Below are 15695 nucleotides of genomic sequence, written 5' to 3'. Positions count from 1 at the left end.
TTAATAGTTTCTGAGGTGGTTTTGTCAGTTTATTGATACTTCTGTAGAGACTTTAACAAGCTGTACAAAGTTATTCATACAATCACCTGTAAATAACTTCACTAATGAGAACATGTTGGAGAAACCAATTCTGTATAGACTGCTGATGGAAAGGGGGCAGCAGATGAAGATGGATGAATGCAGCACTGCTGATGGAAAGGGGGCAGCAGATGAAGATGGATGAATGCAGCACTGCTGATGGAAAGGGGGCAGCAGATGAAGATGGATGAATGCAGCACAAGTCATGAAGAATCAGTCGCTGCCGTCTAATGTAACCGTCAGAGTGATGGTTGCTAACTGCACACATCTATATTTTATATTGAAAAAGCTTATCCCATATCTGTGAATCACAATAATCTACCTTGTGCATATGTGGTTAGAGGAGACTATCAAGAACAATGACCTTTGCAGGGATACTGAAGTGTCTTGTAAACAAGGGGTCGGGGTGGGATTAATGGGCAATAAATGTTTCCTCACCAAAGCACCACAATACTTCTTTTTCCTCTGTAAAGATGTTTGTACTATATAGCAGAATCCCTTAAGGACAATACAGACTATATATTTTGTACTTCATTGAGGTGATTATGCTCAGCCCTGGTGAGCACCTCATCAAAAATAACCAAATGCCAATATTTAACCTATCATGAATTTGTAGTAAATCAATAGCAGGCTTACCTGATCTTTTGTATAATACAAAGTAATAAGGGGCTGCATTACTAGTGAAGATAAAAGGAATGTGGAATATGGAAACTCACACTCTGGGCTATATTTAATCACTAACGTCTGCTTTATATGACATGCAAAACTGTGCCGTGATGATTTAATAATATATACATATATATATATATATATATATATATATATATATATATATATATAATTACACATATGCTGGGGAGATATAAAAATCTTTATTTCTTTAAAAAATATTCCACGTTGCAAAAACAAAACTAGCAGTACTGAGTGTTCATAAAAGAAGTGTCAACATACATATTTTAATATTTGCAAACACTATCAAACTTTTTACTCCTGAACATTTTCATAAATTTAAAAAAAAAAACGGCATTGCATTTATTATTTTAAAATGGGTCTTGGGTGGTGATCTGTGAGGCATCAGACTTTTTCGAGTTCAAAACATCCCTCTTAAGTCCATCAATTGAAAGTGAATGCAAACTAGGCTGAGTTGGTGGATACCTGTAGTGTTAAGTTTGGTAGTCCCTTTAGTTTGCTTTTCTATGCAGTTCTTTGATCTTAGCATAGTACAAATCACAGGTATTTAACAAAAGTTTGCTGAGTTTTAACACACTGTATTTCATAGGTTTGAGGGTGATTTGCTGAGTTCGGAGCTGTATTCCAGTAGTCTGGTATTTTTCAATACTTTGTCTCTTTTCATAACACCTGCAAATATGTGGCTTTGAAGTCCATGCCAAGAGCATTCTTTACGTTACATTTGTAAATCCCTGAGTTCAATAGCACTGGGTTCTGGATGACAAGATTCCCCTCTGGTGTCATGTGAATGCCACCCTGAGTGGCAAAGCGATTGCTAGGCACAAGCGTGGTGCGGCCTGGAAGAGTCCAAGATATATCTGGCTTCGGTATGCCGAAAGCAATGCAACTCAGCTGCACAGGAGAGCCCCTGTTAACCCTTGTGATGGATGGAGGAGCATTGGTGATACGGGGAGGATACACTGTTACTGTAACCGGGATTGACACCGATGCAGTGCCAAACTCATTAGTGGCTTTGCAAGAGTAGGTCCCTCTATCCGAGATGAGAGTCTCACGAAGCTGGAGAGTGCCGTTGATTAAATAGGATGCCCGTCCGATAACCTGTGGCTTGTCCATTACCAGGCCGTTGGCTAAAGTCCAGTAGATAGTGGGCTGAGGCCAGCCCTCAACAGAGCAGTGAAGGTTCAGGTTTTCCCCGTATGAAACCCTCACCTGCCCCGGTGTCCATTGCAGCTTCGGTTTCCTCCCTGGCTCCAAGATAAAACGTTTTTCTGCCTGTCCAGCAGTATTTCTTGCCATGCATCGATACACCCCTGCATCGGTTGAGACAGAGCTCAGTATTTGTAGTGTCCCATTGCCCTTGACATGAAGGAACCTCAAGAGCCTGGTGCCTGGTGCCAGCAGGGTGCCATTGGGCAGCACCCATGTGATCTGTGGAGCAGGTTTACCATGTGTAGTACAATCTAGGTTGATGGCCTTACCTCCTGGTTTGAGGATAACTGCTTCGTTTTGAAGCAATTTGAAGCTGGGCCTTTCTGCTGTAGCTATCACTTCTAGTTCAACTTCCAGCCTTGCTTCTCCCAACTCGTTGCGTGCCATACATAGAAACTGACCTGCATCAGATCTTCTGAGGCCCCTCAGTTCTAAACTACCATTCCTGTGAACCTGAAATCTGCCACCCAAGTAGGGTGTTGGCAGAGTGATGCCGTATGATGTTGTCCAGCTGACCTGTGGCTCAGGCAAACCCTCCGCATTGCAGGCCAACATCTTTGTCTGATAGGAAACTGCTGTTGCCTTTATGGTACTGTTTCCTGCTTGTCTGTTGATCTGAGGTTGTTTGCCTTCAACCTCCAGCTTCACATTCTTTATGTCGTCTCCCTCTGTGTTTCGTGCGACACAAGCGTACGTCCCGCGGTCTGCAACACCCAACTGCCTGATAACCAAAGTGCCATCTCCAAGTACCTGGTATCTGGTGTTGGAGACTGTGATTATGTCATTTCTTGGGGACAACCATATGATTGTCGGGGCCGGCTCCCCAGTGGCCTCGCATTTCATGTAAGCAGGCTCCCCGATTCTGCCCCACAGCACTGTTTGTTCCTTGAATAAGATGCTGGGAGAGTCTGGGACCAGCCTGACGCTGACTCTCATCTCGTCCTTCCCCAGCTTGTTCTCTGCGTAGCAGGTGTAGTCTCCCTCATCTCTCATACCCATCTGCTTCAGGAAGAGAGTCCCATTTCCAATGACGTAGCGACGGGAACGCACCCCGCTGTCGTCTGACTGGAGTGCATTGTTGATCATGGTCCCGTCCGGGAGGCTCCAGGTCACCTCTGGGTCTGGAAGCCCCGAAGCCACGCAGTCCACTTGAAAGTTTCCCCCGTAAGACACACTCTTCTGAGCTCCTCCTGTGTGCTTGATTTTGGGCGGTTTCATCAACACCTCCAGCTGGAAGAGGGCCATGTCCTCATCATTGAGGCTCCTGGACATGCAGATGTAATTGCCGCTATCTCGCTCCGTTAGCGACTGGATCCTTAGCGTGCCATTGGGGAAGGCTGTGATTTGTCTCTCTGGGCTGAAATAGAAAGAAAGAATACTATTTTGCTTGAACCCTTTTGTAATACAAAAGAGACTCATCAACATCAATTCTATAACAAACAAAAAGTGTGAAAGAAAAATTCCTGTTTGTATGTTCCCATCCAGTTCGTAGATGCTGCTTTTGGAAGTGGCTGACTTGAGGACACTGTCTTTACATTAATTATGGTTCTCTGAAACTTTTCTATGGGACTGCATGCTGTAGACAAGGAAATCAGTGGGCAATAAATACATGACCAACAGAGTGGAACTGTGTGGCTTATAAAAGGCTTCTTTAACTCATTCACCCTCTCGTTAAATTTTAGAAAATAAAAATGATCTGGTGCAAATACTGTGTTGTAGAAAAACAATGTGGTTGGTAACGATGTAAATGTATTAATTAAAAAAAAAATTTAAACCATGGTAATAATACGATTAATATGATTTTACCTGTAGCGATAATCCACCAGCTTTTTGGATGGGAGTTTCCAAAGAGCTCCATGCTGTGTGTCCTCAGACACTGGGCAGTGCAGGTAAACGGTGGTCCCATACATGGCTGTCACTCTGTGCTGCTGTGAGGGGTGCTTAGGGATGCTGGTTTCATGTTTGATGTGCAGGTGCACCAATCGCTTGCTGCTACCCACTGTGTTTGTGGCAGAACACTCATACACTCCCGAATCGGATGGAGAAACGTTCATCACAAAGAGCGTCCCGTTGGGGAAAACAAAAAGTCTTCTGCCTAAGAACTGAGAGGGCTTTATCTGCACCCCTCCAGGAAGGGTCCACTTCTGGAGGGGCTTGGGCTCCCCCCTGGCTGTGCAGTGGATGTAGACGCTACGGGCAACAGTCAGTGCTACGTTCTCTGAGGCCTCTTCGTTGATAGAGGGAGGCAGAGCTGCTACATGGAGGTGGTACATCACAGTGTCAGCACCAGCTGCGTTGCTGGCAATGCACTTGTAGTCACCCTTACTGGAAAAGTTGGCTGCTTGTAGCCTTAGCGTGCCATTGGGAAGGAGCGCTCCTCTAGTGTCAACAGGCCCGGAACTGCGTACAAATGTCCTGTCTGAAAGAATCCAGGAGATTTGTGCCTGGGGTTTGCCCTCTGCAATGCACTCCAGGTCAACAGAACGCCCTATATAGACCGTAATGTCCTTCAAAGTTGGAGTTTTAATCCTGGGAGGCTGTGTCAGAACCGCAAGAGTAATTACCATCCGGTCTGACCCGAATTTATTCTGTGCCGTGCAGAGGTACTGCCCTCGGTCTTGCAGCTGTACATTTTTAATTACAAATGTACCATTTTGTAAAACTTCGAACCTCTGACCATGACTTGTGTTGGCTTCCATAGTAGCACCTGTCCAAATAAAGGTCAAAAGTTAAAAACCAGTCGGTAAGTAATGTCTGCAGGTAATCATTTCCATCAAATTAATCAGTTTCACTTCTAGCAGGTCACAAGAACAAAGGTTATTGGGTTAGAGAGAAGGATTCCCTCATCAAGGGGGTTCCTATCCCAACATTGCCGCAGGAACCTTTAGCAGCAAAGGGACCTCTGTTTGGGAAACTTGGAGGCCAATGAAAGTCTCTCTCTGTGGTGCCAAATCCTGACATAATGATTAAAAGTCACAGTCTTGTATAATTCACATTAACCCATGCGTATCCAGCTACAGAGCAAGACAAGGCACTTGCTGCTTAAAGTGTCTAGGCTGTAAAGTTTCTCTCTATTCAATTTCCCAGTAGACGGATCTAAGATCGTACTTGACCCCAATACCTAGTTTTCTTTATTAATTGTGAAATTTCCAAGAACTTCAGTACTATTTTTTCTTTTTGAAATATGACAGCTGTATGGTCTACAGTAATATATTTATTAGGTCTGAGAATCTGTGATCTTAGATTCTGTAGTTCAGATTCCTGAATCCCACTTTTTTCAACAACAACAAAAAAACCTTAGCTAGACACAGCTGAGCAGGAACTACAATAGCTCATTCTAAAAAGATGAAAATAGAAGCGCCTACCTGTGGATACCTTGGTCCAGGACAATGAGGGTGGGGGGTCTCCTGAAGCCTTGCATGGCAGAAACACATTTGTCTCTGCCAGTGCTGGCACACTGACTGTATTCACAGAAAAGATTCTCGGCTTCATTCCTTTGCCCATTAGACTCGGGAATGGCAATGCAGTGCTGGATTTCCTTGGTAGCCAGTGGTTGTAGTGCCAGCGTCCGCCAAATAAAACACTTGGGGTAGAGGAAGGCTGGCTTGTGGTAAAAGGTAGAGACGTGTATATTGGGGTCACTGGCCTGTAGTGCTTTGGAGAGGCCGGGGACGGTTGAGGATGCAAGCTGGGCTGGTTGGCAACGCTTCTGCCTGCCTGCACAGGATGGTAGGGGTCAACAGAGGGATGCCTGTATCGGTTCCACAGTCTGGATCGCAGCATAGATTCTCCAGCTCTGCTTTCGGTGGAGCTTTTTGGAGGATGAACGGTTGGGTACAGAATTTGTATTTCAGTTAGGGAAGCTGTCACAGGGACAAAGACAGTTGGTTTGGCAGTCACAGCTGTGATTTCTGGACGGTTAGTAACCACAGAGTCTCTGGTGTCAAAGTGGTGGAAAGGCCAAGCCCTGTTGGGGTGTGATGGGTAGCACAGAGAGCCGTGATTTGAGGGCCAGGCTGGGGGCCTGCTATTAGCGGCCCAGGGGAAAGTGGTGATGGAAGGGTGGTAGGTAGGAGGTGCTTGGAAACCTGCCTTGGGGTATTTACGAGAGGAATGGGGATTGTTCCCCTGTACAACTGGATTCAGGGGGCTTTCTGATTTGCTTCTCAAAGAACCTTCATGCCCTTTGATTATTTTTGACTGAGTTTCCCTTTGAAGGCTGCTTGATTCCTGGAAGGCCTGTCCTCTATTTACAGCTTTCTCAGATGCCCCAGTGGATTTCCCTGAACTTGATGCTATTAAAGATGTATGCTTTGGCTTTTGAGAATATCCTGCAGGAAACGTGGTTTTAGGTTTTGGGGGAAGGGGGGTAGGCACAGGTTTTGCTAAAGGAGGGGACAGTGTAGACTGTGAAGGAAAAGACACTGGCATATATGGAGGTTTGATGTTTGTTTTCTGTGCCGGAGGTTGCATCATAACAGGGGGCAAAGCTTTTGTTATTTCAAACCTTGGCTGTTCTGTAGCCCTCCACTGTTTTTCAATGGGTGTCTGAAGGGTAGTACCTCTTTTTTCACTCCTGGTGGATTGGTGGAAAATTATCCTGGTAGAAGATGTTTCAGATGGAAAGATTTGAAGCTTTGTCTCTTTGGGAAACCAAACAATTTTCCCTACATTGTTGGCTGAGGGCAAGATATTATTGTCATTCTTGCCATGTAAGATATCATTTACTGACTTGTGTTGTTCCCTCATAGGTGCTTGGGTGGTCTGGAGTCTGTAGTTTGAAGAGGCAATAAAGCTACTGCCCTTTCCTGTTGATTCAATAGCTTTAGGGGTCTTGGTGGCAGCCAACTGCAGGCCATGATGTGCTCCAGAAAATGCATCATGTGGGCCAGAATTCTTGTCCTTTTCATTTTTGAAGGTGGGTGATGATGTAGCTTTTGCTTCTTTTGTTTTGGTTGGGAGGTGGTCTGTTTGAACTATAATAGCTTTCCTGCTGGGGATGGAAATTGGTCTCAACCCAGAAGATACGGTGGGACCTGAATTGGTTTGTATACTTCCAACTCTGCTTGAGCTGTTTTTTTTCAAATCTGTGATTTCTCCTGCCTGCTTTCTGTTGATTGAAACGGGGCGAATCCTGACCATTGGTGTAAAGCTACTTTGTGTCGGGAAAGGGGAACGTGGCAGTGGTTTCTGAGAAGATGCAATTGGACGATATCGGCGCTGAAAGGGTCTTCGGCGTCTCTGTTGAGGCGTCCGCCCAATGGGCTTTCCTTCCACGGTGACTCTAGTTTTTTGGCCTTCCTGCATTTTGTTGTCTGGTTTCAGAGCCTGTGCCTTCCATTGTACGCCAGGTGTTGGCCCTCGGCTGTTTGAATGGGTTGAGGGAAACACGTTTTGACTGGGCGTTACTGACATCGTTTTAGGCAGACCTGGTTCTATGTATTGAGGAGACGTTGCTGTCTCAGGAGTCTGCATTGGGAGTAATGTTGGAGTTGGCTGCAAGGGTTCAAATTCATCTTCTGCAGATGCAGACTCTTTTTCAGTGTATCCAGGTGGCATCGGCACCTCCTGAGTTATAGTGTTTTCATATATTTCAGGAATGGCAGAGTTTGTCTCAGCAGGGGGCTTAGCATGAGCTTTGGCCAGTAACTGAGCCCAGCGTTTGGGGTCAATGTCTTTTACTGACAGGTTTGTTCTCCTCTTGCCCTCCCATGACTTCCTTCCTTGCTGGTCCTGACTGGTAGACCCCTTTTGGACTGTACCTGGAGGCCTCTTGGTGGTCTTGTCAGAGACCACATGGGTTTCCACCCTGCCACTCTGCGGTTCCTCTCCACCTGACCCCAGTTCCTCCTCCTCTATTGACTGGTACCTCTGGTAGGACATTCTGACTGTTGACTTGTTACCGTGCCCACCTGGCTGGGATGGACCTGGATTCACTTTTTCTTTGATTACGACGAGATGGGAAAGCATGTCCGCCCCATAAAGGTTGTTGGCCAAGCAGCTGTATTCCCCAGCGTCCTCTTGGGAAGCCTTTGTGATGATCAGGGTCCCGTTCTGCGAAACATACCTTCTATTGCTTCGGGTCAATGGTAATAAGATTATATTTTGAGGGAGGAACCAGCTGATATTGTTGGGGGGAGGCAAGGAGACAGTGCAAGGAAGAGTTAGAGAGTCGCCACTGTATAAAGACATTTCTTTGCCATTTAGGGTCTCTGGGCTGAGCAGTAGTTCCCTCACAGTTAACCTGAAAGGCACCAAATCAACTTCATCCTCACTCTGGGCAAGGCAATAGTAAACCCCTGAGTCTGAAACATCCACAGGCTTTATAACTAAATTGCCATTTTTAGATACCACCAGACGGTTGTGAGAAGCATTGGCTCTAGACAAATCTGGAAGGATCCACTCAAATTTAACTTTCCCAGAACTCACCACTTCACATCCCAGAGTTACCCTGGTCCTATCCAGAGCAGCCTTCACCCTCCCCTCAGGCCCTCTTCGTATCATGACCCAGGTGGTGGGGACAGAGTCGTGCTCCTCCCAGCTGCTGAAGCTGTGTGAGATATGGGTGGTGTAATTCAGGACCAGCTTTGTAGTGGTGGTTTTCTTTCTGTTTAGCTGGACACTCACATTGGGCTGCAACAGCCAGGCTGGCTCTGCTTGCAGGTGTCCCTTGAGCTCTGTAAAATAGGGGGTATCTTCACTTGGTACCTGCCTGTACTGGAAGGTAGTTTGGGATGCATTCTGTAACATCTGACCCCGTTGTAGTATAGCAGGGCTCTCGTAGTAATAGGCGATGAGCCTCCACAGTCTTTGAAGGTCATCCTTCTCAATCTTGCATTCCAGCAAGGCTTGCAAGCTTACATTGACTGCCAGCTCTCCCTGCTCACCTAGGTGCTCCCAGACCACCGGTGCTCCTTCTCTTGCGAGCTTGACTTTGCAGCCAACGTGGGCCACGTTTTCCTGGTTATCCGACAGGACAAAGGTGAGTTGGCCCAACGGGGGCAGAAAGTCTTGAGAGGACAAGGGTTCAGGCTTTGAGTCCTCCCAGACATTCTCACTTTGCTTCAGGTGAGACTGGATCTCTGGTTTATCGCAGGAGAGTTCTTCCGGGGAATGTTGGAAGACTTGGCTGCCGTTGAGGGATTGAGGAGAGAAACACAAGGCGCAGCTCTCTGACTCTCGCTCTTTCTTGCACTTTATCACCCCTGCGAGAAAGAAAATATTGTTTAAAACCTTACAATCTTGTGCTAGATTAGTTAAAAAATGTAAACTGTACACTGATTTTCTGGTGCTGGACTCTTGATTTCACAAGTTTTGGAACTGGGATGGGATTATGGTTTAAAGACACGTTTCCCCACCCCTCTTCCAGATTACTAGTCGTACCATCGGCCTTCCTGTTCCACTCCACCAGCCACTGCAGCTGACAGTCACAGGTCCAGGGGTTGCCGTGGAGATGGAGCACCTCCAGGTCGCCCAAGGGTTGCAGAGCTCCAGCCAGAAGGAACTGCAGCCGGTTGTCGGAGAGGTAGAGGTGACGGATGGAAGAACCCCAGAAGCGCCCGAGAAAGGAGAGCGTCACGAAGGTGTGGGGGTGCAGGTCCCTCAAGTGGTTCCCTTCCAGCTGCAGCAGCCTGAGTGCCGTTAACCCGATGAAGGAAAAAGGCTCTATGAACTCGATGACGTTGTGATCCAGGTGGAGGCGGACCAGACGGGCTAAGCCTCTGAAGGTCCGAGGGCTGACGACCTTCAGCTTGTTGTAGCTGAGTTTGAGGATCTGGGAGTGAAAAAATAAACAAACTGTTTTGTCAGTTATTGGTGGGGTTTGTGACAGAAGAGCTGTAGTGTGCTACCCTTGAAACTATTGTGCAGACCTCAGAATGGTGTTACCAACTTCACTGTTCCGCCTTATCGTTGTTCAAATAAACTAGGTCCAGCGCTACAGAGCAATCCTTTTCAGTGATCAGGGTAACAGTGAAGATAATGAGAGGTAGTAAAACCATTCAGGGGGTTCAAAAGTGCTACTAAGTGCTTCTGGTTTAGAGTAGAGTAAGCAAAGTTACCTGGAGAGACTGCATGTGCTGGAATGCCCCTTTGGACACAAGCCCGATGTTGTTCCCGTGCAACATCAGCATCTCCAGGCGGCTGAGACCTGAGAACTCGGAGACCCCCACAGCTTGGATATTGTTGTAGCTGAAGAGGAGAGCATTTCATACAGAGGATTGGAGACCATGATTATGTTGTTAGTTTTTAAGAAAGTCTATTTGTTGTGGGCATGTTTCAGGTCTGATACACTGTGTATTTCAATATGATCAGACCTCAAACATGCCCACGCTTCTTATTTATCCTGTCCATTCACATATTTGACGAATTCATTTGTTATAGACTAATTGATGCTAAATGTGTTGTATCATGTCATCGTTATTTCTATTTACCTCAATACTGTATCTATTAATCAAGACACATTTACTGCAGTTAAATATCATGAACCACATGAAGTCCATGTCTATGACCTCCAGACCTGCACAGATTAGTGCAGCACACAAAAGGACTGTCTTGCTTGCTTTGCATGAGTAAGAGCTCCGTCTCCTACCCCAGGTTGATCCGTTGGGTGTCTTGGGGGAGACTGGGTGGCACGGAGGTGAGGTGACGGAAGGTGCAGTGCACTTCATTGGGACTGGGGCAGCTGCAGGACTGGGGGCAGGCATGCAAGGCGAGGGGCAACCCAAACAGAAGGGCAAGGCCAGCCAGGGCCCAGGTCGGAGCAATGCTCAGCGGTGACATCTCCCTGCTCCACACACTAAATCATCTGCCCTGGTCAAAGAGGGAATAGGTTGGTTAATGGTTTAAATTTCATGTATTAGTTTATATTGAGTATCACATATCAGTAGACTGTGATCATTACCACATGCCTACAAATAACACAGAGTGAAAGAATAAAGTACAAAACTAACTCATGTTGAACATCACAAGCTGACTGTTTAACTTCTTCTGTATGGCAGGTTGGTGTGGTGTATTGGACATTACTAAACGGATATGTGAAGCAGCTGTGGTTTAACCTGATTGGCAGGGTAAATGACATCTATACAGTGGAGTGAATGTTACCTGCTGCTCTGTATTTAAATGTTGTTTTAAATAAATGTGTTTTTCTTTAATTGAAACCTGACCTGGACTTTAATACGCAATACATACAAGTCTGCATTAACATTTACTCAGCGTTTGTAGACATGTTTAAACCTTGCTGTAACTTGCTATTGAGTTTGAGCTCTCAATAACAATTGACAGCATTTACAAAATTAATGTGTTCCATAGAACATAATATCGGTTTTTAGTATTGCTGTGTTTGAAAACCTTGATATATATATTTTTTGATTTACTACTGTAAGATGTGACATTAAATCAAAACCATTTTATACAGTTATGCATGTAGAAAAATGTAATTTATATAAAAAGCCAATTGTAGTATGCCAAGTTTGAGACCAATGCCCTACTTGTGTAATTCTGATGCCAGCGGAGCTGCAGTTTATATGCATTCATCTACAATTTTACTTTAACCTGTTCTGCCTCGTCAATCCACACAATTAGAATTTCATCACTGCATCTGGCTGTGATAGCGAATTCATGTCTAATTCTGTCAAACTCAAGCTTGCAAAAAAAAAACCCATTAATGAACGCAAGCCACAACAAGCTGAACTAGAATTTTTTTTTATTTGCAGACTAAAATAGTAATAATAATAATAATAATAATAATAATAATAATAATAATAATAATAATAATAATAATAAAAGCTAACTACTAGTTGGGATTTTAGGCCACGGCTCCCACATGCCACTATATCAGGCTAGTGGCTGCTCATTTATATAATGTGATTTAACCCCTCAAGCTGAGCCCCTGTCAGTAATGCGGTGAGGGGGCTATTTAATCTGAGGGTGGTAACAGCTACAGTACTGTCTGTTTAAACAGTTTACTAATCATTCTGCTCTCCTGCCTGGGGGTACAGAAAGCGGTCTAGCCTCCTTCCCCAATCGCCCTCCCCATCTGTGGCTGTGAAGGAGTTCAGATGTCAAGTAGCTGTCAGGTCTGTGCTCTCTGTCCATGATGGCTCAGCTGCCACTGTGACTCTCTGTTTAACCCTTTCCAGCCTGCTGTAAGGAATGAAGCCCTTCCCTACAGTCGCTAACAGCTAAAATCATTAGCAGTCAGATCATTATCATGAGCCAGAAGCTAGTGCTGTTGAAAAGTACTTGTCGTTACCTCGTCTTCATATAGCACAGAACATGTTTGCACAGACAGGTTTAGCTTGTGCTGTTTTTGTCTTACTTCCTATCTGGTTAGCTGATTTCTGCTGGAATCCCTGTTTATATATATATATATATATATATATATATATATATATATATATATATATATATATATATATATATATATATACCTTTTTAAACTCCTCTTTAATGGATAATGGCTATACCGCTGTCTAACATCTTAACATTTGTGTGGGAACTTCAATTCTTACATCTACTCTGATCTTGATTGCACTTTCCTGCTGTGCAGTGAACTGACATGTGAAGTTAAGAGTTAAATTGTTGTATCCTCATGCTGGGGCACTCACATGTAAACTCCCCTGCAACTTTGACACAAAACGGCACGGCCAGGCCAGGTGCAGGGCAAGCCAATTGGCACCACATCGCTTGATCACACCCTTGATATCTTGAATGAGACTGGGCAGCGCTTTTAAAACCAGTACTTCACAGCACTAACTTAACGCTGCAATGATCACAGGCACACACAATTCTGTAATTATTGCAAAGCATAGGCAAATACTGTAAAGTGCAGTAAAATGGGTCAGAATAAACACTTTTACCATAGAGTGACTTGTCAAAAAAACCTGCAAAATTCATGCCTCAGGTTTCAACACAACACGCTGTAAATGTGAGTCACTGCAATGCTGCCTAACCATCCCTTTAGATTTTTGTTACAGGCTTCTTATATGATGCTGCCCGGGATCTACTCTTTTGAATCATGATTAAAATGTTATTTATATATATATAATGTGTGAAGGGTATAAGTGCATCTAAATAAATATTTTCTTTTTTTAGAGCAAAAACTAAAATAAGTTATTTACCCTGCCCCTTGAAAATATGATTCACGGGAATAAAATAAAAAATACACTTATAGACAATAACGAGTATGCAATATCATATGACATATGTTCTTAATTTCTTACCTGAAAACTCTGGAAGCAAAATGTAATTTGCGACACCAGAAAACACCATGAAATTCTCCTTCCAGAACTTGATTCCAGGTAATTCTGTCCTATAAGAGTTTTCTCCCCCTTCAAGGCCCTCCTTTGCAGTGTTCCCTCCTGGTGGCTGAGGGGCCAGGGCTCCTGCTTGGTGTAAAGTGAGAGGTGCAGAGGGGGAGCTCAGCCCTGGCTAGTCTGCTGGAGCAGTTCCTCCTCCTCCTCCTCTCCACACCTGGATTTGTATTTAGGCTCGTGCCTCGTCTCTCCCTCTGTGAGCGCTGTGCTGGATGAAGGAGGAATGTGTGTCTCTGGCAGCAGTACAAGGCACACACACTCACTCTCACTCCTAGGTGCTGTCTCTCTTGTGATTGTCTCTTGCCTCTATCTCTGTCTCCTTCCTGTCTTTACTGTTGTTTTTGTTTCTTGCTCTCTCTCTCCCTCTCTCTCTCCCTCCCTCACTGTCTGTCTGTCTCCCTCTCTCTTTTCTAACTGTTCTGTAACTCCTGATCACTCCCTCACTTTCTCATTTACATTTCTATCTGAAAAGATTTTTTTTTCGTTAACAAAGTTATGATGTGTGTGTCCTACCTTCCCTCACTCACTCACTGAGAGGTACAGGTCTCCCTTTATTTCAGTAAATTCAACCTCAAAACCCCTCTACCCCAGCTCTACAAAACCACTGAGCCGTTTGATTTCCAATTAGGTGTGCATCCCCTATAAAAACAATCCAATTGGTAAATCAGCTGTAGAGAGAACATGCTCTTCAGTATAAGATCAATAGGCTGTAAATGCCACTGACATACCATAACTGGAACTATATTGTAACTGCAGCTCTAGGGCAGTCGAATGGTTGCACAGTGCAGTTATTTGTTCCAGTTTCTTGTACTTTGCAGTTTCTTTTGAAATTGGATGCCTCACCAGGGCTCAATTATGAAAACATCTTCCTGAATGCTTTTTTGAACCCCTGCCCAGTCTCTCTCATCAGCAGCACTTTGTCTTTCAGCGCCCTCCTTGTCCCCTTTAATAAGAAAGGTGCTCTGTTGGTGCCAGCCCTCTGCTCCGCACACACTCATCCATTCACTGGCCATGCTTTCACTGAAGGGAGATAAGACTGCCAGCCACTCTCCATTGCTTTGATTTCTCTGTGCTGGAGCCGGGCAGGGCAGATCAGAAACACACCTTCACTCCTCAATCCAGCCCCATCATTGGTAATGCCATTGGCTCTCCTGAAAACATGGTTTCTTCTGCTTTTGCTGGTTAGTGCCAATGTGAGAAGTGGGCAGCGCGATATGGTTAAGTAATCTGATAAATGGGCCTGCTCCATCTCCCTGCGTTTTATTGGGAAACCTCAGCACATTTTCATTGGTGTTTCCCTGCAGTTGTTTTTCATATTAGAAGCCTGATGTTGACCCGCAGGCAATACGTCAGCACCGATCTCAGTGTGTGAGCACCGTTTAATAAATGCAGAACTGCAGCTTACTCACCACAGCTGCACATTGATATACCACATTACACTCTGAAACTACGTTACCTAAAAGCAAATTCTCTCCATGCCAGAAATATCTTTATTTAAAATAAAATTAACTAAAACAAAAGACATGCTTTTGATTTCCTGTTGCCTTCATGGTAACCTTGTTTCCGTGGCAATATGCCCAGATAGGATGAATGAAGGTGTCAGATACAGTATGTATAAAACAAGGGTCTTGTGATAAAGCTGGTTTGTTCTTTTTTACATCAATGCACTCAATAATGATGGAACTGGGTAAGACCATCAAATTGCATGTTTAATTACATTGTTAATACTGTTCTGAACCACATGGGTAAAACAATACAGCATCATTACAAAGGTTGTTGGGAAGCTGCTTAACATTGTTTCTGAAATTAAACATGTAGTAGCATTGTAGCTACAGGATAATATGTTTAACTTCTGTGTAAAATGTAGCCCCCAATTGCATTTCCTAGCCCCCCCCCCCACCCCCATCCACCTGGGATTCTCATCATCCTTTCCCCCTCTTCCTGTTTCATCCCTTTTTCAATCAACAAGCTTGTAGCAGGAAGGCCAACTCTTAATCCTTCCCAAAAGTTTTTCCCATCAAAACATTCATACTGTTATGAAGGATTTTGTTTTTCATGTTCTTTAAACATCTGGGTTTAGCCCCTCTTACAACTTCTTTGTACAGCAGCTAGCCCTATGATGTTTTTTCTGACTGCTCACATGAACCAGTCAGCAGCCCTCCTTCTCCTACTGCTAATGTATGTACATCACGCGCTCAATCTGCTTATTCAAGGGTCAAAACATCTATAGTCATGGCCAGATCTGCTGCTCCAATCACACAGTCCTGTCCAGAACCACAGCCCCAATGTGCCTCTGCCTCCCTCCCTCCCACCCTGAAGACATCCCAGCGTGGACGCTCTGTCCAGCACACCGCCTCCAGCACGAGACACCAAACAGAAAATACGAAACAGAAGCAAAAGTCT

General features: G+C 44.7%; 1 protein-coding gene across 1 annotated transcript; it reads right to left on the bottom strand.

Moving 5' to 3' along the window:
• Positions 1 to 931: 931 nt before the first annotated feature.
• On the bottom strand, positions 932 to 13431 carry si:ch211-159i8.4 (matrix-remodeling-associated protein 5). The gene is made up of 7 exons (XM_041219614.1): positions 13200 to 13431; positions 10568 to 10788; positions 10038 to 10167; positions 9361 to 9751; positions 5343 to 9182; positions 3784 to 4684; positions 932 to 3334 (listed from the first exon to the last, which is right to left on the bottom strand). Exons 2-7 carry the CDS (start codon positions 10756 to 10758, stop codon positions 1429 to 1431), a joined length of 7359 nt encoding a protein of 2452 aa, XP_041075548.1. The 5' UTR covers positions 10759 to 10788; positions 13200 to 13431; the 3' UTR covers positions 932 to 1428.
• Positions 13432 to 15695: the final 2264 nt, after the last annotated feature.

Source organism: Polyodon spathula, chromosome 20 (genome assembly GCF_017654505.1).
Source record: "Polyodon spathula isolate WHYD16114869_AA chromosome 20, ASM1765450v1, whole genome shotgun sequence".
Lineage (NCBI taxonomy): Eukaryota > Metazoa > Chordata > Actinopteri > Acipenseriformes > Polyodontidae > Polyodon > Polyodon spathula.
This window is presented reverse-complemented; position numbering and strand designations above follow the sequence as displayed.